Below are 24,665 nucleotides of genomic sequence, written 5' to 3' on the forward strand. Positions count from 1 at the left end.
ATATATTTTTATATATACCATATATTCCAGTATATCTGGGCAAGCTAAACCCAGATGTGGTCCATGTTTATTGCTACTCCCTTAGTCCAAAGAAATGAGCATCCCACTTCATCCTTGTTTGGGCCCTAAATATTGAGCCCACACAAAGCTGATTGCTGGTTTCATGGATGAAACCTGAGTAATGAAATGAAAGTAAAGGAATGTGGGCAGCACAGAGATGGAGATCCCACCATCTAATCAGAGAAAATTCATGACATTAATCTCCTGCTCAAAGACGGCTTGTGTGCAATGAATAATACATTTATGGGGGTAGAAATTAAAGGGAGAAGGAAAAACAAATGCTGATTTAAACACACAAACCATCCTCAGTGAAGCACTGAACCCCTTTTCACATGCGAGATGAGTGACAGTAATGACTTCGTGTTTCTCCTGAAGCGACAGCATTCAGTCATCCAAAGCCCTCTAAAATTCACATGAATGTTACCAACACTTTCACTGAGACATAGAAAAAGTTTAATACTTTAGCTGACACATAAGCTTGACATTTAGTTGCATTCTAAGTGAGAAGAGACCTAAATTCAGACTTTATTGTGCAGAATGGCCTCCAGTCATACGCACGCAATTTGGCGGGCGCCACGGCTGATGAATATAAACTTGATTGAAACACTGACCTCTGTGGACAAAGGAAAAAGGCCATCCTTTATCAACTTTCTTAACGTGAAACTGTATTGACCCCGTTAAGGTCTACAAATAGGGCAATATCCTCACTCTTACATGCAGGTTTCTGATCCAAACCTCTAACAAAAGCTTTCACTTATACCAAGAAATATTTAGGGTACACTGTGGCCGTCTGTTTCCCTCACACATCACCGCTAAGCATACATGGGAGTATGGGTCTTTTTTTCCCTGGTCGGGAGCGTGTTCGGGGAGGGGTGTGTTTGCTGGAGGTTCAGGGCAGAGTTCAGGGAAACCCCGCATACCCAAACGTAGGGCTCGAAACCCTCGGGGAGAAACCGTGATTCACAAACCGTACACACAGACACTCCAACCACAGACTTTACCAGACATGACCTTGACCAGACCTGCCAACAGGATCACCAACAGACTGACACAGGGGAATCTGGGAAACAGGAAACAGGAAGTGGGCTATGTCCAATCGGAGTGTGAAGGCTCCGCTAATAATGTAAGAAAACTGCCGTGTGTGGCGAAGCGTGCGCAGATGGACTTAACGTCTTCGTAACAACCACTAATGTAAATTGGTAAAACAGTTAAAGCAGTCTCGTCCCCAGAGTTTGCATGTGTGTGATGTAAGCAGCATTTAGCATGAGGGCAACTGAGCTCACAGGGAGTTGAGCTGGAAGAGGGGGTGTATTGGGATCTCTGGTTTCAAACAGTGCCGGTGCCCTGGGACCAGGCCATGTCAAAGGGCCTGTCCCCGATGAGCTATATTACGGCCCCAATCTCCAATCAATCAGCGCCACCCTAAAAAGAATCCACAACAAGCCGGCAATTAAGCCCCACAGAGGATTTAACCAAACATGTGTGAGGGAGTGGGTTTGTAAGAGTGACTGTGTGCAAAGTTCTCTAACTCTGTGATTCATGTGTAAGGGCCTGTGGTGAGACGGTGCAGTCTGCTCCGGATGTGCAAAGTAAAACACACAGGGGTGAAACTGTGCCAGCAGGGTGTCTCCACTTCTCAGAATAGGTTATATGAAATTTTGCCATTAATTATTGTTCAGGATTGATTGATAACAGCAAAGGCAAGCTGGAAGCTTTTGGAAAACTTGATACAATTTAAGAAGTTTGGTCAGGCAATAAATATTAAATACTAAAATTATTCATATTTGAATCAGGTATATTAATTTGTATATGAAACTAAGCTACTCAGATACTAAATGTATTTAGGTGTCCCTTATTTCTTAAACTTCAATACTTTCCACTCAGAAATCTTAATTACTGAATTTGTTTCATCACTGTAGTGTGAGTTAAACATATTTTTAAAAAGTGACATAAGAATTGGAGAACTCAGCCCTCGTATAAGTCTCACAAAGTGCTGTTAAAGTGGGTCAGTATGTAGCAGAGGAATACTTTCAGAAACTGAGTGGGCCTGTCATCCCCCCTCAGCCTGAATGGCTGCAGCACTTGTGGCGCGAAGCAAATCATCATCTGTCCCAGCCAACATCTGAGAACCACAGTGGTGTTGACACTGGCTCTGAGGTGAGCGGGAGTGAAACCGAAATCCAGAGTTTCTCAATGCGCCACACACAAGTTCTAGGTTTGAGTTAAGAGCCTATTGTGACCAAAAACAGCACTTACTCTATGCAGTGGGCTGAAGGGTTGCTGAGTGGGTCAAGACACTGGTTTTTAAAAGGTGGACTTGGATTACAACTGCATCTATCTCAGACTGAAGGACACTTTTGTGCCTCATCTCAGATTTTACACAGATAAAAACAGTGTAAAAAGCTGGGCAAGTTGTCTTACGGGGATAGTGGGACTACTTTTTTCAGTGTCTTCTGAGAATACTACAGCCAATTGCTTTTAAATGTCTTGTATGATTAAAGAAACAAGATCCGCCACTCGGTATGCTTTAGATGTGGGTTTCCTTACAGATGAATAGAGCCATGATGTGTCTTTTCCTGTCTGGGTGTTGGTGGGCTAACCAGTTGCTGCATATCCTTATTCATGTTGCAGTGTACGCACGTCATTCTTATGTTGTAAAAAAGAAACTTATTATGATATTCGATCAAATCTTCTGTTCCGTACTTCTTGTGGAGGAAGTGCTGCCGAGTTATGCCTTCATAGTTTTGTGATGTTAAGAGGAGTTAGACATTTTCCTGCCGTAGGATAAATATCTTAAACTCGTTTTAGAGAAGAACCACTCCAGTCTTTTTGTTCCAGGTTGTTTTCATTTCACTCAAACCTCTCTCCATTTTGCACATGAAAACAGATAATTTCACACAAATGTGTTTATTAATTGTGTATCCATTCATTTGTGTTAGTAGAAAAGTGTTTTGATCAACTGTTGTGAGTAATAATCATACATGTTTCAACTACAAAGTGCATGGAATGGTTTGTTTTGAGGTTGCAAATGGGATGAAATAAAAGGTAAAAGTGCAATACATGGCTACAAATGGGAGTAAGAATTGATGAAGCTGGGAAATTTGACACAGGGACATGCTTACATTTTGTTTAGAAGCACTTGCTTCACCTAAAACAAATATTGCAAATGAATGAAGACCACAGTGGTCAACAGTGTAAATAACTATAGACATCTAACATAATAGTAGCTAGTGCAGTGTTTCTCAACCTTTTTTGGGCCAGCGCCCCCCTAGCCTCTATCTAGGTCCCTCACTGAATTTTCAGGCTACTTTGCACTGACCATTATTTTATCATTAATATTACCATCACTATTGTAGATGTTTTTATTTTTATGCTTGTTTTTGTATTTATCATCAAAAATAATTTCCCAGAGAACAAAAATGTCATGGGAATAGAAATTATTTTCACAGGCATCTACGAAAAATGCAATGAACATTCAAGTTAAAATTGGTAGGCCTAACAGCAGCCAGTCAGAGAGGAAAAACATATTCTCATTTTGTGCCATTTTCTAGCTGTTAAATCTTGCACAAAATGACCAGATAAAAGATGTTCAACATGCCAGTTTAAACTTTGATCTATTTGAAACGACTGAGCTCTACAACATTAAAACATGGATAGAACTGTAACTACATTAATCATAGGTCTTCTTTTCTTCAGTGTTTGTCAGTTTCTGGTAGTGCAGCTCTGTGCTGCCTTCAGGAGAATGGGACATCAGAGTATCAACCATAAAATTTCACCCACATGGCATTTATTGTGCAAACTAGAGCTTTTGTGGAAAAACTAAAGTTCCAGATACTTTTAATGCCATACAAATATGAGACAGAAACATGGATCATATCTTTATATAGACCTGTCTATTGATTATAGATTAATAGTTTTACTGGACAGAAATTACAAAGAACAAATCYRRTTCTTAATCAAATCCTAATGAGTCAAATTGAAAGTGTCGTGGAGTCATCAGCCTCATGACATTAACACTGACATGAAAAATAATATTGAAGAAATAAATATATCAAATCTAATTWAAAACATAAATAAGTGATCAGTTCTTTAAGATATATTTATTCTCAGTACTAGATGGGGTCTCAACAAACTCATAGCACTTCAGCAATATTATTTTACCTTTTATCTGGAAATAGTGTCTGTTTATTCTTGCCATACAGTCTCTGTATTAATTATTGCTCGAAAGGTCTTGCCAACCAGTTTATTCCTCTGTATTTACTTTAGTTTCTTAGTTTATTCTTGCATTTTGTTCTTCATTCATTTCCATTTAGTTTCCTTTGATTAGTATTATCCTCTCTTGGTTTATTGCTATGTCCACTTCAGTTTCTTTCCTGATGCTAGATTTATTTGATCGTTTATTGACGCTCAGTAATCTTCATTCATCACCTGCTACGCCGCCTAATTGTCATGTGCTTCACATCATGTGTTGATTTTTCACTGTTCAGCGTTGGATTCTCTGTTTTTATGCCATAATTCACATCTAGTTTGTCGCTCTGCTTTATGTCCCGCTTCTCCTGTTTCAGAGTTTTGCGCAATGTGCGCGTCTTTTTTTTTTTTTACCCCCAAGGTCCATGGCGGTCGGAAAGAGTATCGATGGGGAAAAGGCAGACTGACATAAACCTTTTAAAACAACGGAAACAATTTCGGTATTCTGATTATTGAAATTTAAAAGTGCTGTGTTGTTCTATCACACCCGTTTCATACCGGACCACTTACAGCTCCGTGTTAACGCTATAAAATGAACGCTCTCTATCGTGGTATCACCCATGGAGGGATTTCTTGATTTCTTTATTTAAATGGGTTCATTTTTCAGAGGGATACAAAGTGAGGGTATCGTGATTTTAGCTACCAGTAGCAGGAGCGGAGCTGCGCCAAGAAGCCAGAAGCTAACAAACACTGAATAGAAGAAGATGTTACACTATACAGTTTTACCAAGTTGCTCAAAATCTAAACTGGCATTGTTGTGCATTTAAGATGTAAAGTTTACCTTCGACCAAACGCCCCCCAAAAGCATCCCAGCGCCCCCCTTTTCTAAAAATGTCCATCAGCGCCCCCTGCCGTCCTCTGAACGCCCCCTGGGGGGTGGTACCGCCCACGTTGAGAACCGCTAAGCTAGTGTAAAACTTTAGAAACTAGTATTTACAAGAATACCAAAGAAACTTTGGAGATTTATACTCTTTGAAAATGCAGAACTCTCCTTCCAAGCTTGGATAAAAGCAGTTAGCTTTAAGCTTGAGAATTCGTAAGAGCTAATCTCCATTTCTTTTGACTGAAGAATTATTTAGGCAGCCCTCTGATGTTGGTAAGGCTTGGCCTTTTTTACCAGATGGTTCCTCAATATGGTTGCAAGGGGAATGGCTGTTGAAGCTGTTGCAGCTTTTTATTTATAAGAGAACCACCCAAGCAGCATGAATGGATTCAAGCACCACCTGCCAACTTCACACTTACTCACCCACTCAGCTTTATTTCTGCCTAATGTTTAACAGTGTTGGAATAACTTGTCACTGCGAAATTGCAAACAACCACTTTACATCCACTTTGAGAAGAACGTGTCTTTTAGAACATGATACTGACTAGCTCTAGTCAAATAAAAAAATACATAAACTATATTAAGAAGATAGCTGGTTGTATAGTGAGGAGTGGTGGAAATAAAGAATGTCACATTACAAAAACCACTCCAAGTGATGAGAAGAAGTTTAAGAAAATGTGTTTGTCATAAAAGTGCCTCTGGGGTCAATAAATTTGAAAGGAATGTGTAATCAACACTTTATATGAAGAGAAACCTCTGCTATTAACTTGGTTAAATATTTCTTTGTGGTTAAACGTTAATTGTGGTAAGCTTCAGCTTGGATGGCCCAAATCAGAGCAAAGTCTTATTGACTTTAGATAATTAGCTAAAAAAACTCTTTGATTTGAAATTGTCTCCCTGCAATTTCAAATCAAACCCAGATGACTTGTTTATTGTCCAATTACCAGTCTTAATAAATCACTAGTTAATTGCAGACACTGTAGCTACAAGAACTGCAGTATTCAGGAATGAATCACCTGTGATATTCTGATTGCTACACACGAAGGTGAAATGTGCTCAGGCAAGGCTGATAAAGCTTACAGATCAACTTCTCGTGACATTTTTAAATCATCACACATTTGAGAAACGACTTCCTTAAGGTAATTTGTCAGTCAACTCCACAACTGCAGAAGGTGAAGACATACCGGCTGCAGTCCTGTCCATGAAAAGCCAAGCGGCCCTCTCTTTTTGTCTTCAAAACTTTTTGAATCTCTGAGTGCATAATTGGATCGTCAGTGAGCTGCACACATGTGCTCCAAGGTCGATTTAATACACTGTGCTGACAGCTGGCTAATTACAGCGCCGTCTGCGGCACGGCGGCTGTTTTCATGCCCAACAGTCGCATGCAGACATGCCGGGCCTATTCACACGATCCACACACGATGAGGAAGAATTATACTACATATGTGTTTATATTATATCAAAGTTAAACACACCTGATTGGAGTAATCGCTCCGAGTATTCAAGTTACACCCAAGCAAGATCTCGACTGGAAAATTAATTGTAAATTGAAAAAAAAGGTATATAAAAAAAAGTCTTAAAGGATTGCGAAGAAATTTGGACACATCTACTTATCCAAAATGAACTAAAATGGCTCTTAAATCCGTTTCAACTACATATAAACCAACTTAGGATTACACAAACTTTAATTGACAGCAGCTAGACAAACTCCAATGAAGTTTAAGGAACTGCCTAAGAAAAGAACAGAGTGCAAATCCCATCAAAGTCAGGCAACTGTATGCTAAAAACAGGAAATATAGAAGCAATATAAAAGAAGGTTCAGGATGAGCAAGAAGTCGAGACAAAAAGAATGCAGTAAAAACAGATCACAGAGAATCTGTTCCTTGTTAAACCTGCCCAGTCTTTACTCTTCAGAATAGGGTGGACTGGAGAGGAAGAAGAGGCACAGCGGAGGGAAAAACGGAAAAAAAGCAAAGCAGCTATTTTTGTAATTGCTCTTTTTTCAAGCTGGTGTTGAGAGAAACGTGGTGGGGAAAGTTTTGAGAAATTTAAACAGCCTCGACAGCCTGGGTGTAGTGGTATTAATCTTTTCAGACGGCAAGAAAACCCCTATATTATAAACACAGACAGAGACTCCGGGATCAGCAGCCGTGCAGCATAAACTCTGTTTATGGCTACTGTCAGATTAGGAACTTCTATATCCAGAAAGTAAACATTTATTGGGAAATACAAATTAATAAAGTTGGACCTGCTGAGCAGCAGAAAGGAAATGAAAAAAAAAATCTTTACGTTTTTAAATGTCTATAAAACTGGCACTGTATCGTTTATTTATTTAGAAGTGGAGCTAATTGGGACAACCACAATACAGAGAACCTGAAAACTACAACTCAGTATTAATATCACAAGCACTTTGGTGGAGGTGAGGTTTTCCTTCAAAACTTCACACCGAAGGGAATAAGTAGAGTGATGAAATGAAGTTTCACGTTAATTAGACCAAAATAAGGCAAAAAATCCTAAACATTACAATACAACAAACAATAAGCAAGTAAAGGTCTTTATTGTTTGCATTATTTATTTTTCAGCAGGTTCACAGCAGGTAGTTTTTGGAAACTTTTGGCCACATTTCATGTTGACATTTTTTTTTTAAAAGAGTGACTTTTGAGAGCTTACAAACATTAAAAAGTTGTTTGCACATATAACCTTTTTCACATTTTCATTTTCTATCTTAATACAGATCATTTTGTCCTGTTAAACTTCTTGTGAACCGAATATATTGTCTTGTAAGATTCTTACAAATCTGTTTCTATTCTATTAGAATCAACCAAATCTTCCCAAACTTTGACTGTATTAGAACTGGGATAAAGCTTTTTTTTTTTTTTTTTACACCAGCCAGAAAGAATCACTCTATATGTAATTAATTATGAAATACCTGGTATGATACAGAATCAAAACCTTTACAGTTCAAGCCACCTTAACATTCCACCAAGACACACAATTTAACCCACTAAAGCATATAAATTAACAAAATATAGGTATCAATGATAAAGAACCATTTCAGGAGTTATTAGCTGGCTCTGATGTGACTTAACCTTAAACCTCCTGTCAGCTAACACAGCTAATCACATCTGATTGCCACAGACCCAAGAATCAAAGGAAAACATGCAGCACTAATGACACCATCCTCCTACTCCTAAAGACTGTTTTTCTTTTCCTCCTTTTACCCTCAATGTTTCCTGCACAACCATCATTTTCTGCAGACGAAGAAAAAAAATGGCAGCACAAAGAGTAGAAAAGAATTATGATATAGTAAGTTGGGGGAGACTAATAAGAAGTAAGCAAAAAAAAATGTTTCCACCCAGATCTACAATTGTAAATAAACTTCCGCAAGGCAAAAGTTAGGCGAAAGGAAAAAATACTTTTGACATAAACCAAATAAAAGATGAGATTATGGGGCTTTTATCTAAGGTGCAACAAGGATTAGTGTCATCCATTGTCATCGAAGAACAGAAAATAGCTGTCTCCTTATTTGTTTGGTTCAAAAGTTGCAGTATTAAGCAAAGTAAAAGAGCAAAACTATTCACAAATGTAATCTGTTTCACCAATTTAATCAGCCCTATCCCTTATATCTTTGTGTCCACGCTTAAATCCACTCGCTTGTTCTGTTTGCAGTTTTAGTTTGAACTTCTTCCAAAGCCTTCACTAATCTTCCTAAATTAAGCAGCTACAGTATTTACTTAACTTTGTTTAAGCTGTTCTTAGGTGTCATTTCTATTTTTGAGACGCATATTAAGCTGGTTTGTGACAAACATTTCCCAGAAACCCAAGCAATTTTCCAGAATTAAATCTTGACTTCACTGGAATGTTTTAGCTTTAAAGTGATCAAAGTTTGCCCTTTTCAGATCACGGAACAATACGAAATGGCGAGACAGTGGAAATCAACAGATCTCGCAACGGCCACATGCCTTCTGTATCTAATTATTCAGCTCGAACTAAAAGATACTCGACTCGTCTTTGTCTGATTTCAGTATTTGCTTCTCATTCTCCATATTTTGTTTTAATAAATTGTTTCTTTTTAGGACAGAACTCTGGACAAATATAGAACAAATGCATGTGAATTTAGATCGAAAGAATTTATAATTGAACTTCTACAAGAATCTCTACACAGTTGAAATTTATTTATAATCACTTCAATGGCGACAGTCCCGAAAAATGACAAAAATATTTAAACTATTTGAATAGCTTAAACACCAAATAATGGTTGAAACCGTAATGGTGGAACTACCACAGAAGCTAACAGGCTTCCTGATCTCCTCTCCAGGAGCTCCTCTCGGTGCTCCTGGATTGGCCGCTTTGCAGACTTTACAATATTTTAGATACGCTCTAAAAGAAATCTGTGAATAGGCAAAGTTTCTGTGAATACTGAACCACAAATAGCTAAAAGCATGATAGTTGTTGACTGCAAGTTGTCTACCTAACCTATTCGCATGCAAATAGCTCAAAGGAATACATTTCTGTCCAATAAGAACATTTTCTTGCAAACAATTCTAATATTTGCTGATATTTATTCTAAATTTTTGCTTATATTAGCAATATATGTTATATCATTATTACAACTGACAGAAATCACCATTATATTCTAGTGGCTGTAGAAATAGTCGTTGCTTTTCTGTTTTCAATAAATACAATTAGATTGCTTTAGATCACTTTTTTAATGTTTATACTAATGTTCGGCTACATTGGTATTTTCACTCAGACTACAAAAATGACACCAGCGTTAGCGGCATGCTTCCTGTAAACATTTCCAGACTCAAGGGTTTAGTACTTTAAACTCATTTATACATAATAAAACCACTGAATGAAACCTATAAAAAACAGACTGTTGGGGAAGATAAATGAATGGATGGCACTTTTAGAAAATGAATAGGAAAAAAGGCTGGAAATAACAAATACTTGCCCATACTCTGTTTTCTTTATCCCATGCTTATTCAGACTCATAGTGCACTGAAATTCCATACTTTACTAAACTGCGTAGAAACCTTGTTATTCCTGTAACTAAGATCTGCTTTAATGCGCTTCTCTCCGTGACTTTAAGGAAGCTACACTGCCTGGACTAACCTCTGAGCTGTCAGTTTGCCTGTGGCTAACCTTGAAACCCCACGCTTCAGGTTAGATATAAACACCCACACACACACAACTGTGATGTCCTGCTCACCACAGAGTGTGTACTCTAGCCCAGTGTGGAGGGGATGGAAATCAGAGCACGGATCATGGCAAAGACAACACAGTACCTGAATTTCGCCTTGTGCTCAGGTTCAACACCGTGGGTGGTGTAAAACGTTTCCCCCCCCAAATTTGTGAAGAACATTTGATGATAGTAGAAATCGGGAAAATGTTAGTCATAGCCACTATGTTTTTAAGTACAAAATTCTTCTTTTTTTTAAGGGGTGAAAGGTAAATGTGCAAACTTCCCAATCCCAAGGTTCTGCACCAGATGTTGGAAGTTTTGATGCTTGCAGCTGCGGTATTAATAAGCAGGCGCAGGTCGTCCCTTGTCATCATTAGCTGACCTCATCTCCGTGACGGCTGCCACCTTGACTCTGCGGCTAATAAGTCGGGCGTGACACTAACGATGAGCAGCAGCGACAATCAGCACAATATCACTGTTGTTCTGTCGCTGTGCAAACAGGCCGCTGTCTGTTTAAATGAAGTCTGTAATGACTGTAATGACTTACCAGCTCACAGTGGTTTTTGCTTGACTGCAACACATTAAACATGTCAGGGTAAGAAGGAAAAAGACCAGTAAATGTTCATTTTCTCCCATTTTTTGGTGGGACATCTGTCTAGTAATGGGTCTTGTTCAATGTGTTATTGTCCCTTAAATGTAGCATCTCTGTCCCTTTGCAGCAGATGCAAGAGGAAGGCAGTAAAAGCCTTAAAAGACGCCCAAGGTTTGATTTTGCAGTACAGCAGACCCCCAGTATTCAAGGCCCTGCATGGTTGGACCAAAGTCGAACTGATGCGTAGTTACGTGGTTACGAGATATTTGTTTTTGCACTCTGCCTTCACGGTCCGCAAGACAGTAAGCAGCGATTATGGGAGAGAGGAATGACTCAAAAGTTCATCGGAGGAGGATATAATGATGGTGGTGGTGTTGGGGGTAGACGACATGAGGTTGAGAACAAAATGATGCGATTTTCGTCCCTCAATTGCAACAATGAGAACTGATTTTGCCACTTTAGCTCGACCACGCAGAGCCTTTTAGAGATCACAACCACCCGTCATTAAATGAAATCTGCGAATATTTGATACACCATCTGAAGACGCCTACAACCTCCTATTTCAATAGTTAAACACCAAATAAACCTTAGTATGCATTAATAAGCACAGCACAAACAGTTTTAGTCACAACTGCAGGAGCTAACATCTGATCTTCCTTATGATACAACCAATCTACACCAAGGAAAATGAATGGCACTCCTGGATTGGCTGCTTTAGCAACGCCAGCCAATGCCAAGCAGAACAGAAGCTATTTTAGCTTTCCAAGCTATATTTTCTTAGATATGTGCTACCGAAAAAGTCTGTGAAGGTGAATCCGTGAATATGTGATTGTTAAAGTAAAGAATGGACTTTTTGCTGATTTAAAGGCTTGGAAAATTGAGAAAGTAAACCATGTTCACCTTGAGACATATTTAATAATCAAGGAGCCATATGAAACTGAAATCAGACTCCTCTATTTTTCTCCTTCTGCAAGTTTCATTTTAGTTCATTTAGACTGCATAAAGAAGTAAATGCCTCAGATTATCTCAAAGAAAGGCACAATCACTTCAGAATTCAAAACAAATGACACAATAGCTAAAGCGCACATAGAAGGACTTGTCCATGACTCTAGGTGACTGTGTATTCATTTATCTCAGCAAGGGGGAGGATTTAGTAAATGCGCGTTATCCAATCAGCGGCCGCAGATTTGATGTGCAGAACGCTGTGTGGAACATGGCAGTGAGCCTCGGCATAATGTCACTGCGGAAAGTCATCCAGGCTGTGTCCTTTGATCCTCTGAGAATCAAATCAACAGACAGAGTTTGTGGTGTTTTATTCAATAAAGCTGAGGAAATGTCAAAACAAAGCGAGAGAAAACTTCCAGACTCAAAATGAATTTTCATCCTGACAAAAGTGTTTCAATGGCCAAAAAAATGTTCTCGGTTTGGTTTCATTTACCACCCTGAAGACCCCCTCTGTGTTCTGCTCATGTTGAGCAATCAGTGCTGTGGCTGGTTCTGCTGTACGCTCACACAGCTGGCAGATAATTGGGTTACTATTTAAGGCAATAAAATCAAAACCATGGAGACAGATGAGGGTCATTCTGCCATTTTGTGCATTTGAGGGAGCAAATGTTTAGTGAGAGTTCAGGGAGGAAGCATCTATAGCACTTTGTAAACATGTTAATATTTTAGTCTATGTCTTGCCTAGTGGTCTCAATTATCCAGGCAGTCTGTGGTTACAAGCTGGACATCGTGTTTTTGCACCAGCATCTGTGTTGCAACTGGTGTGCGTCCATTGGTCTGCTTGATTCCGCATTCCAATGTTAGCTGAGAGTAAACAGTAACCATTTAAATTTGAACCATGTGAGCTTACAGAGCTGAAGAAGAAAATAACCCAAAATGCTTTCATTTTTATTTGACTAGATGAATGCAGCATGTTGCTTTTACGAAGAACCAGAAATCAAAATGTTCCTTCGCCCCCCTCAGAATCAGGGAAGAGAGATCACACCAGACCTGTGCTGCAGAAGTCCTACTAAAAGTCTCAGATTCCCTGTAGTCTGCACTGCATGATCTGACAGATGGAAAGAAAAATGCACAGAAGAAAAGCAACTTACGTTGGCCGTCCTGATAGAGGTGTAGGGAGTGGATCTGGAAAAGAAGACAAGGGATTTTTATGACAGGATAAACAATATTGCTTCCAGATTTTCTCTATGCAAGCAGCCAACAAAGAGAGGAATCCGCTGGTTTAAGTGTTGCTGATGAGCTTGGAAAAGATGAGCAGAGGAAAAGCCTCGTCATTGCACCAAGATATATGTGTGGCAGTAAGTTTTTCTTTTCGTAAATCACTCAATGAGATCACTTAAGATGTTCTTACCAAATTTGACAAACAGAACCCCTGTTGTGGAAACGGTACCATGCGCATTTGTCGCAACGCACTGGAAGTATCCTGTGTCTGTGGTGTCCAGGTTGCGGATTCGCAGTCGTGATCCGTACGACATGGACCGGTAGGAGACCCGCCTCGGCTCCTGCACCACTGGGGCGTCGTTTTTCAGCCAACGCACGACAGGCTGCGGGTTCCCAGAGACGCGGCAAATAAGCTCTGCCGTTTGACCCAGCGACGTTGTTATGTTGTTCATGGGAGCTTCGAGCCGGATAAATGCCCCTAGAAGACAGACAAGATGCAAAAATAACAGGATAAGAGTTGTATTTAGCAACACTACTGCTTTCAATTTCTATCTGTAGGTATGAAATAAAAGCAGAAGAGTTGGAAAATACATAAAACCTGCTGGAAAAATAGGTGTAAAACAAATGATTGATTTCAGTCCCAAGGATGGTTTTGCACATCGTTCTGTGGTCACCTTAGATGTGACACCTAATTTCACTTTTCATCGTGGCGGTAAGAGACCCTGAGGTTGTGAGTTACTTAAAGCTGAAGCTTATAAAGGAGAAGAACATAAATTATTGAAGAAGTTAAAGAACCCACTACATTTAGGTTTTGAGCCTGTTTTGAGTTGCTTTCAGAAGTGGTTGGGTTGCACACTAGCATTTTGCCAGCTTTTCTTTTCCTTTTGCCCTTTAAATAAATTCCACATCTTCACAGCACTCTTTCTAAAGACACATCTAGGACAAGTTACAAAGCAAAAGTCAACTTTGAATAAATACGTTACACGTGTTAAATACTTGTATTATATTTTACCACATGATGTTACATAGCTCACAATTAGCTCAAGTAATGACATGTTATTTCAGCATAACCGTGTCAAACTTGGTGTGTAACTGAAGGAACTTGTTCACAGAAAAATAATTTAAAACAATTCTCTTCTTTCAAATTCGTCCTAATAGTTAAAATCACAACAGGCAACCTGATTATTCTGACGATGATGGAGGATGATWTGCCCCATGATTTGCACATGACCTCTTTTCTGCTTTGCATCAGTAACTACAAATATAACAATGAAGACCAACAATTTAAGTCATTTGTATCTATTCTGGTTTTGTTTGGTTGCAGTTATCCTAGCATTGCTCCAGGCCCTGATGACACAGAGGATTCTCCCAAAAATGTTGGAAAAACATCTGACTGCATCTGGGAGAAAATGACTCCCAGAATAAGGTTTCTGCTTCAATAAGAAAAGTATGTCATTTTAATGATATAAAAGAAAAAAAAAAGTTTCCCTTTAATTGCATGCATGATAATTACTGAAAGCGGGTAAACGGTGTTAATGCAAAGAGATGTTGTTTGTTCAATAACGATTTTTTAGGAATAGATTTTTGTTTGTCTGTAGCTTTAGAATTAAATGGGGAATGCAAACTCTGGTTTACAGTCATTTAGCATGTGCATGTAGTGTAATAACTTCGCCCCACTAACCATAAACATAGCTGCTAAGTATTTAAAAATGTAAGTAAGCCCTTAAATAAATGTTGTGGTTGCCATCTAACTGACATCGTACATTCCACATCATAAAGAAGACATTGGCCCAACCACAAGGCTAAAGGTGTTTATGTAACCCATTAAAACAAGTATGAGGTCCCCGCCAGAACCAAGCTGGGCTTAAGCCAGGTTTTGCGGCAGTTTGCTGCATTTCGCAGCTTTCAGTATGAGGCAAAATGGTGCCACAAAAATGTGAACACTTACAGAAGATAATGAAAATTGTTACTCTGAAATTACTCTGTATATTCTAACATCTAGACAGATGGTGGAATCCAATTGGATATTCACAAAACAACTAAATCTGAACAGAATATGAGAATGACAACCAAATACACTGGAAAAAAAACAGGACCAACTGTGATGCATAGTAATTAACATCACCCTGTTTTTACACTGTGATGCTTTGCTAGAAATATCCACAGCTTTCTTCCACAACAAATCAAAACTCTCATTACAAATCCATGCAAAACGATGTTTGATCCTTTAGATAAAAAAATAACAACAACGAAAAACCTCCACCATCCACTTGGGGAAAAAAAATTTAAAATTCTTAAGTGTGTTACAAAAAAAAACAGGAAAACATGCAGTTATTATTTATGAAAACTAATGATGATATCATTTGTAATTCATCTACATTATGCAGTTTTTTCTCATTACCACAAGTTTTGCACCAATCTCCCTGTCTTTGACACATCTGTTGCTGAATCCTATCTCAGATATAGGCAGTAAGAGTATTCAATCTCCATGCAGCATATGCATGATTGGCAATTGAAATATACTGCTMAAAAAAATAAAGGGAACACTTAAGTGTTCACTTAATAAGTGTTCCCTTTAATTTTGAGCAGTGTATAAAAACCTACCAAATATTGCATCCAAGCAGTCCATTTTAATTGCACGCAATGATACTGGAATGACAATGTTTATTACCTAATAATTGATAAGGTGCTGTTTGTTCTTAGCCTATTCAATAATAGGCCAGATGACTGCAATTAATTTCGAGGCAAATGTGTAATTGCAATACTTCTGAATACTACAATAACATATTATTAACCCACATTTTAATGACTCTTGACGTTCTTTTCCATCACTGCAGTTTCCCAACCATTTTATGTGAGCTGTTGCATTTTACTGACTAAAAATACACATGTGCTRGGCATCGAAGGCAGCTGGAGACCATGCAACTTCCCAGATATATTATTAGCATGCAGAGAAATATGATATCCGACCACAAATTGCATCCATGCATCCCTTTGCAATAGCGATTTTGCACACATTGAAAATACAGTGAAAATTGTGCAGCTATTACTGTAATTGGCAATCCCCTATTCATTTCCAAAAAGTTGTTTTGTATTCATAAACATTGCATTTACATGTGGAAACCTTACCAAAACATCTGAACAGAACTTCATTAAAATGTACACCAATAGCTTTAAAAGCTATTATATAAAACTAAAGTCAACTCCTAATGGCTGAACAGGAGAGATGATAATAGCAAGCAAATTTGCTCTGTGGGCACCAACTTATGTTTTACGACCAGCTATATAAATTATACACCTCTTTTAAGTGCCAAATTTACCAGAACCCAGAGTTTAACACTGATATACGGCATGCTATTTGAAAACAGGGTAAAAAATGCATGCAAGATTATCTTCACCATATCTTTCCTAAATGTGGTTAGAGAAAAAAAAAAAAGCGTCCTGGAAGGCCACCTAAGAGTTTAATGTGCTGGAAAACATTGGTCTTAATGTCATAAAAAAACTCCGGAAAGTTCCTTCAACCCCAAAACCCAAGCTTAGGTATGCAGAAATGCTTCTGGTTTCACAAACTGGCCAAGACAAACAGAGGAGAAGAAGCACATGGAGGGGAAATCTCAAATACTCGTCGGATGAACATGAGAGTTTGTGAACAGAAAAGTTGGCGAGGAAAATATACTGTAGAGGTTTCTTCGAACTGAAACAGGGCAAAGCAAAATATTGCACTTTTACATCTACGTCACCATTAGAGGCTGAAGAATCCTCTGTACCCAAAAAACAAACAAAGACTACCACGGTTTCCTGTCTTCAACAAAGTTCCCATTAGGGATGTGTTTACAGGTTTTGTCTTCTTTTCCATTTGGTGTTTTTCATCCAACATCCAACAGCAGCAATTTTCAGACTGGACTGCAATCTGGACTTAACAGCAAGTCAACCTGGACTTGCTTTTTTTTTTTTTTTTTTTTTTTAGAAAAGGGACTGTTTCTTTATTAAGTTTTGAGGTAGGGCTAAGACTTTTTCCACTCTGCATATTAAGGTATATTTTAGTATTTGAACTATTTAAATAGACARTTTTAAGCATTTTTTGAGGTGATATCAAGTCTTTGCAGATTTAAAGCCATCGGTGAATGTTTCTGACAATACAAACTGGAAGAGAAGGAGTTTGTCATATTTTTGACTAATCCAAAGATGMGGAGCCAGATCATTTATTCAAATAAACTTTAGAGAATAAAAACGGTGAACAAATCATAATAGCAAKGATTTATGACAGAGTATGGGAGCTTAGAAAATCCCTCTCAGAAAGAAAACTCCCCATCTTTTTTTTCTCTAACTCAAGTTTTCTTCTCATACTTCTGAAGAATCACGGACCCTTCTATGAAAGGCCGACAAATATAGTCCGCTTTTGAACAGCATATTAACTAAATCTATATGAAATAACAATTACAACACAAATAAATTATAATAATCCAAATAASTGATAAAGAAATCCTGGTTAAACCCAAACAACAGAGCTGAAGGGGCAGTTACAGAAGGAAAAACCGCTGCAGGGGTTGTACCACTAAAAAGAGCTGAAGCGGCTRATGTGACCAAATCCTACAAAATGGCTACACTGTCAGAAATTAAGAGCACCAAGGAGTCGCTGATCATAGCAGCCCGGGGGAAGACTTGAGTTCTGCTAAACCCAAGACTTGACAAATGTCTGTCAGCATGTGGAGAATTCCACCAAGAACAGCAAACGTGTGTCAGTTCTCTCCCTTCTCACTTACTTTGTATTTGTCCTCCTTTGTCACTATATTATAAACAAATGTCTTSAATATTTGCAGATTTCAGTCTCTTCTTTATAGAGACCAAATCCTTCAGTAAATCCAAGTAAGACCATCTGGAAAAAATGTMTTTCCTCCATTACCACTTGTAATATTGTGATTTATTTTCTGCTACATAAAATGTTCATATCCTCCTTATGTTTTTTCCTCAACTCCTCCTCAACTCTGCTGAAAAACATTTCCAGGCAGGAAAGTAACTAAATCCCACTTATTTGTGAAAAGGAGAGAGCATAATAGAAACGAGAGAGTCTGCAGGAATCCAGACCCAGTTTCTGATGCTTTCTTTCAGTGAAAAACTTGGGCGCTCTTTAAGATTTCATCTGACATTGTAAAATGAGAAGAAAAGAAAATGTAATCCAGAAGTTTATGCAACTAATTTGTGACGTTTCTTTTTTTTTATCACAGGATGTTTATGCAGCCATTTTGCTAATCTGCACTTTGTTTGCTTTTTTTAATTTGATTTGTCTTCTTTGATTATGTTAACATTTCCAATGCCTCAAAAACTCATCTAAGATAAGCAGCCATGACTGAGTCATTGTTTTTTTAGGCTATTTTTACTYGCACTAAATAACATAACATTGTTTTCCTCTAATCTTCYGTGTCGTGTGTACTGAATTTACTGCATTAGCAGACTCACGTCTTTAAAAGATAAAATGACCTCAGTGTGGAGCCAAACTATTAGTACTAGTCAGTGCAATAATAAGCAGCCGTCATGTGATTTGTTGCACGACAAGAGTAAGAGGTTTCATCCCTATAAAACATTTGTAGAGGACATCAGAAGCACTTTCCTGCTTGGATTTTCTTCAAAGCGCCAAGTTTGCTGGTTTGCATTAGTTTGTTGTCAACTGATAAAATGTTCTTTTTCTGGTCCTGATGTGAAATGTGTGTATTTTTAGTTGTCTCAGTGGGAAGAAATGTGGGATTTAACAAGACTGTATATTTTTATTACATTTTACAGTAKTTTTTTTAAAGGTATCTTCTGTAGTTTTGATTATTTACTGATATCGCTTGAATTGCTCTGTTGTTAATATTAAATATTCATGTTTGCAATTACRTTTGTAAAACATAATTGCAAAAAACATAATACTGTGTTAGTTTTCTCACATAATACAGAAATGAATCCCGTTTTGTGTCTGTGTGAAGAGGACAGCCAATAATTTAAGGCAAATTTCCATATGGCTTCACAGTGGAGGAGTTGACTTGCAGCATGAAGGTTCTAGGTTCAAATCCCAGCCTGGGCTCTTTCTGCATGGAGTTTGGAGTGAGTTAATGGTGATGTAAGTGTGAGTTCATAAGCCCCGTCTCCATTGTCAAGTCTCAGTCCAGCTGGTTAATATCTGGTTTGGTTCTGGCCAAGTTGGGGTGWGTCTCCACTGGCAGTGTGTTCCTCGCTACGTGGGCGTGAATGTGGGTGGGCTGTGTGGTTGAATCTCCATTGATGTCATTTTTTGTGTGTACCCTTGGGTGTTCAGTTTCTCCAAAATCGCTCTGTATATTTGTTTGTTGTGGGTTGCCTCTTCCACTTGACGCTGTACCTTCCACAAATACCACCTTACTCATCAGGTGATGTAAATCCACGAGTCAGACAGCGAATGCAGTCTGCTGCCAATCAAATCGCTTGCTCGCAATACCTGGTTTGATCCGACTTGTACCATCCCTGAGGTAATTCCACAAAAAATGGGAATTACCTGGAAAAGCTGACTGGTGAAGAACCTGTTAATACTATGCCCATGGAGAAGGGGCAATAGAAGACCAAAGAAAAAATATTCATTGTGTTGCGTCTAAAATTGAGCTAAAGTGCAATTCCGACCAAACGAGTTCCAACAAGTCATCTGCTGYGCCGTAGTCATACTTTACGGAAACAACTTCGCCATRTTTAGCGGYGAAACTACACATGGATGGGTGCAGATAAAGGTCAGCTGCAACGGGTGTCGCATTCATCCTGATGAGGGTATATGACTGTTCAACTGTGCAAGCTTACTCCTGGGTCTCTGTGATCCGAGTGCCAAACCATCAACAAAAAGGCATGGAGGTCTGCAGAGAATCTGTGCTTACATGTGCAGTCAACATTTAGAGGACCGAATCCTGCCCACTCGTTGGTTAACCTAGTATTGCATCTGAACACACACATACTTTTAAATGAGACAAGGTGCTTTTGCCAGAAGGCAGGGGGGAGGAGGGTCAGAACAGTGACTCACTTTAATAGTGTTTCATTAGTTGGGTTGATGGAAAAGAAAATGATTTTTGGAGTGGTGTGTCTACGAACTCCATTAGCTGTTATAACTACTGACAATAAAGCTCGATGAGATTAGAAAAGGAGAGAAAATAGAGGTGTAGAGGAGGAACATGTGTCTGTGTAACTAAGCCTCTGTATGTAATTGTCTTGTGGTAAGTGTTGTGGTATTTGGCACAGGGGGCATGTTGAAACTTAAACCCTCGCTGAGGATTGTCTTTTAATGTGGCGGGCGGCTAAAATGCAGCCCTGTCATCGGTCCACATTTTCCCCTTGCTGTACTTTGGTGCAATCAAACGCTCACGTGCGGACACGTAGCTGTAAACACAACCAGCGAGATAGAGACCTTTACATGCTCAGAGCAACCTCTTCATTTCACCACTGAAACTGTATTCTGCAAGCAAACGGTGTCTGTTCGTAATACCACACATATAGAAAAGCTGAGCAAGGGATCCTTTCAGGAAGACTCAGAAACCTAAGAGTCTCCACGGCTCACTAAACATTCTCAGCCGATATGAAATCTGAACTGTAGCGCTGTGCCATGTACGGAGGAGCAAAGGCAGAGGGGATCCCAGAACTGGCCCTTCCTACTATAAATTATGGCCAGAAATATTTGCTTCTGGATAGGTTTGTTAGTGGATAAAAAATGTAAATATTTAAGTTGCATAAAATGTGAGAGTAAGGAGCACTTGTTAGAATTTTAATCATTCATGCTTGACTGATAAAGAAGCCTCTGGTCACTAGGTGGCACTACTGCTAAAACTAATCAACAGGTTGCCTGTTCAACCCAGCAGAAGAAGTAGCCTGACTGGTGAAGAACCTACACACTGGTGGAAGCACACCAGTGTGTAGGACTGATGGAGGATGAGAAAAAGAGACGTTTACGSGAGTGAAAAGTAAAATGGCAGAGGTGTCAGGGGCAAGTAAAGATATCCAGCAGAAAATGGCCAGAAAATATGATACAGTCTACATAGGTGTTGGGTTTATTGTAAATCCAAAATGTTATGCACTTTTTATCTCTTCTGATAATCTAAAGGCAATATTGTTTCAAATTTTGAACATTTTTATATCTTTTTTTAAAAAGAATAAGATGATGAAGTGTGCAAGTAACCAATATTTGGAGCTTAAAGCAAGTTTGGAATGTTTGTGTTTAGTCTAAAAATGCACATCCGAGTGAGTCATCTGTACTTTCTCTCTTTTGAGAATCACAGATACTGAGTAGTCTTGCTAAATGTTACAATTTGAACTTGGAAAATGTATGAAAACTAAATAWATAAATGAATAAAATGAACTGCAACAACTTAAAACTTTGCATTGAAAGTCCTTTTATATTGGTCTAATGTAACATTTAAACCTTCCAAGAAACTATAATTTACTGTCTTACCAATGAATGTTAACATAARCAAAAATCATTAGAAATACAGTTTATGTCTGTGTAATGAATCAGTGTCTTATTAGTATTACTTTTACAAAATTAAATACATTTAAAAATGTATTTTAATTTAACAGACTGCTGGTTATGATCAATATAATACAAGTTGAATCATTGTACAATAGGACAATATAAAAGGTAAGAGAGAAAGATTAAAATATCGAAAATTAGTAAACCACCATCGCCCCCAATTTTATCGCCATATTGAGGGTCTTCAGCATCATGACTTCATGCTACTGATTCACCACACCATCTTATTGTTGTGCCATGCTGGTAAAACACAACTTTATTTGCCTGCAGACAAAACAAGAACTACAATCACCACTTCATTAGAGTAGAAACAGATGTTGATGCTAAGCTCAAAATGCTGACGCACTGTTTTACAGGTTTAAATGTTTTATGCTGTGGAAAAACGAAGCAGGCTTCGTGATTTGTTTGGATCTTCTCCTGGTTGTATTTATGATGTTCTAAACATCCCTGATTGCTCTCAGTAATCATTATCTCCGCTGAACTGCTCAATCATATCCAGAAACTACTGTTTGCCTTTATGCCTGTCCGCTTGAAAAAGCCTTTTTTTGTGTGCGCGTCGTGGGAAGGATGTTGTGGGAGTGTTGCCTTTGCAAGAGTTGAATTAAACTAAACCAGACAAAGGGCAAAAAAATGAAAAAAAAAAAAAATAAATAAAGGTCACATCCATCAAAGTTTCATACTCCGGGTCTTCCATGGCTGCGTTTCTTCGTGGGAATTTAGGTGGATCCTGGTAGTTCAAGGAGAAACCAAGGGGAGGAGCAGATTTTGACTGATTACATTGTGCAGCAGTTTAGTGAAAATATCCAGAAAACGTTGTGGATTTGGATTTGGCTCGGTAAGCGCTTCAGCTCTGACAGGAGAACAACAGCTGCTTCCTCTGATGGGAAGKGCTGAAGAAAGCCTGACAAGCTGCAGGAGACATGACAATTTATTTTCATCGCACTAAAATATATTTTGCTTGGAATKTTATTGATCTCAGAGAAATGAGTCCGTTAGACAGTTCATCTTTCCAGATATCTTCACCAGTTCTGAACCAGATGAAAGGCATATTTCAGCGATTCACACAGGTTCACTAGAAGTTTGGAGATTTCTCCAGCTTCATCCTTGTCACCAAGTAGCATTCATCTGCAGGGGCATTTTGCYTGGCAGAAAAAYTTGATTTGTGGATGACAAAGCAACAAACCAACGGCTGATCATGACCCGGAGGTGGTTTGGCGTAYAATCATTACCCTCATCAGCTAAATTCTTGGCTTGTTCTCCAGACAATTTTTGTCCAATAAATGAGCCAGACCGAATGTCCAACTCCAGAAAATCCATTGCAGAAACCTTTAAAAATGATAACCAACTGATTATGGCATTCAGCTGGTTCAACTGAACGCCATTATGGCAAAAATATTTTTTACTTCCACAATTTGATGATCTGACTACAAGTAAAAAAWTTRWATTAGGTCAAGGCAACCCTGACATCTTACATCTCTTTCCTGCCTYCTTYWTTTAGCAAAGTGAACAGGAAATAGTCATAGACCATAACCGGGACAAAGCCTACTTAACTGAYATTTACAGACACAAGAAAAAGAAATGAAATAGRCAGAAACTAAACAAATCCAGAAGYCTGATAATGATTATTTCATTTGATCCAGGATCMCAGAATAAAGGTTGTATCTACAGCATGCAAGATATCGGCCTTCAAGAATTGTTTAGTCAGATCAAAGCTTATTCATGAGTTAAAATCGCCCAGTCAAAGTACAGACCTTAATCAAACTGAATCTGTGAGAAAACCTCAAAATTGCTGTTCACAGACTCTTCCCATCTAAATTGACTGTGAACAAACCAGMATTAGCAAGAATTCAGTCTCTAGATGTGCAAAGTAGATAAGAGACATAATCCAAATGTTTTGAGGCTGCAAGTGCAGAAGAAGGCATTTCTACAAAGGATTAATTAATGCAGGTAGATAAACACAAATGTAGGTCGACAAAAAAGTCTAAGGTTGTAAACAGTTCATTCCCACAKATAATTAAGCACAGAGTACCAAATAAAAAAAGTGCAATGAAGATGCACAAAAACATAACCAGGTTTTCTAGGTTTGATAATAACGTCCACATCATGCAGTTATAAAAAACTTTTCAGTGAAACTTTGAACAATGCCTCATATGTAGCTGTAGACAAACATGCTGCAAGCCTTCCCATCAATTATCAGCAGCAGGACACACTGGGGCAATAAACAGGCTCTAAAGCACTCAGTGAATAATATTTTAAAAGCTCGATTAGAGCTCAAAACTCTATAGACAACACATCATAAATACGTGACTCTTAAAAATGTGTTCACATTGGTATAAAAGATTATTATTATTATTGTTTTACCTTCTGTGGCATTCCACGAGGTGGCAGCAAGTACACTGAGGTCCTGGGGAAGCTCTGATCCTGAAGACAGAAGAAGTAAAAAAAAAATGTCTGAATGACTGCCAGATGAAACAGCAAAAAGTGAATTTTATTTTATATGTTGTTGCAGAAACATGAAAAATCCTCCATAGATACATGTGGTGATGGTGTAGGTTTGCTGATGCAGATCAAAGGACTGATTGTACAACAGGGAGCCTATCAGCAGGCCATTTGGGCCTAATGCGCCTTTATTACCAGCTGACGACAGAGGTAGGCTTTTCATTACAGGAGGCTGAAAATGGRCTTCAGTGTGTGATGCTGCAGGTCATGGGTGATTCCCTGCAAATTAAAAAGCCAAACATGGAAAGAAAGAAAAGTCTCCTGAAACAACAGCCTGCACTACAAATGATCCTCAGAGGTCAACAGGTGGCATCCCATTGTGTTTGTATGCATCACTATGTGTGTAGTGAATAACACACACAATCTCAGTGACAAGCACATGCAGAAAATGTAGGCTTGTGCAAAGACATAATCTCTACGAATAAATATTTCTGCATTTGTTCCACAAATGAAAACAGGGATGGATTGAGAAATTAGCTTTTGAACTTAATCAGTCAATTTTAAATTGGATTCATGACTGGTCAGATAGTGCCCCAAAAATCTATCTAACCTATCGGAAACTAGTTCACGGTAACAG

General features: G+C 38.5%; 1 protein-coding gene across 1 annotated transcript in view; it reads right to left on the reverse strand.

The window, feature by feature from the left end:
* The window catches only part of ror1 (receptor tyrosine kinase-like orphan receptor 1), a 139,800-nt gene that overhangs the window by 25,473 nt on the left and 89,662 nt on the right, over positions 1-24,665 (reverse strand). Inside the window, exons 2-4 of the mRNA XM_008406160.2 lie at positions 23,951-24,010; positions 13,265-13,552; positions 13,005-13,038 (exon numbers count right to left, since the gene is read on the reverse strand). Of these exons, the coding sequence (XP_008404382.1) occupies positions 13,005-13,038; positions 13,265-13,552; positions 23,951-24,010 (382 nt within the window). The remainder of the gene's footprint in view (positions 1-13,004; positions 13,039-13,264; positions 13,553-23,950; positions 24,011-24,665) is intronic.

The sequence above is a fragment of the Poecilia reticulata genome, linkage group LG4 (assembly GCF_000633615.1).
Source record: "Poecilia reticulata strain Guanapo linkage group LG4, Guppy_female_1.0+MT, whole genome shotgun sequence".
In the NCBI taxonomy this organism is placed as follows: domain Eukaryota; kingdom Metazoa; phylum Chordata; class Actinopteri; order Cyprinodontiformes; family Poeciliidae; genus Poecilia; species Poecilia reticulata.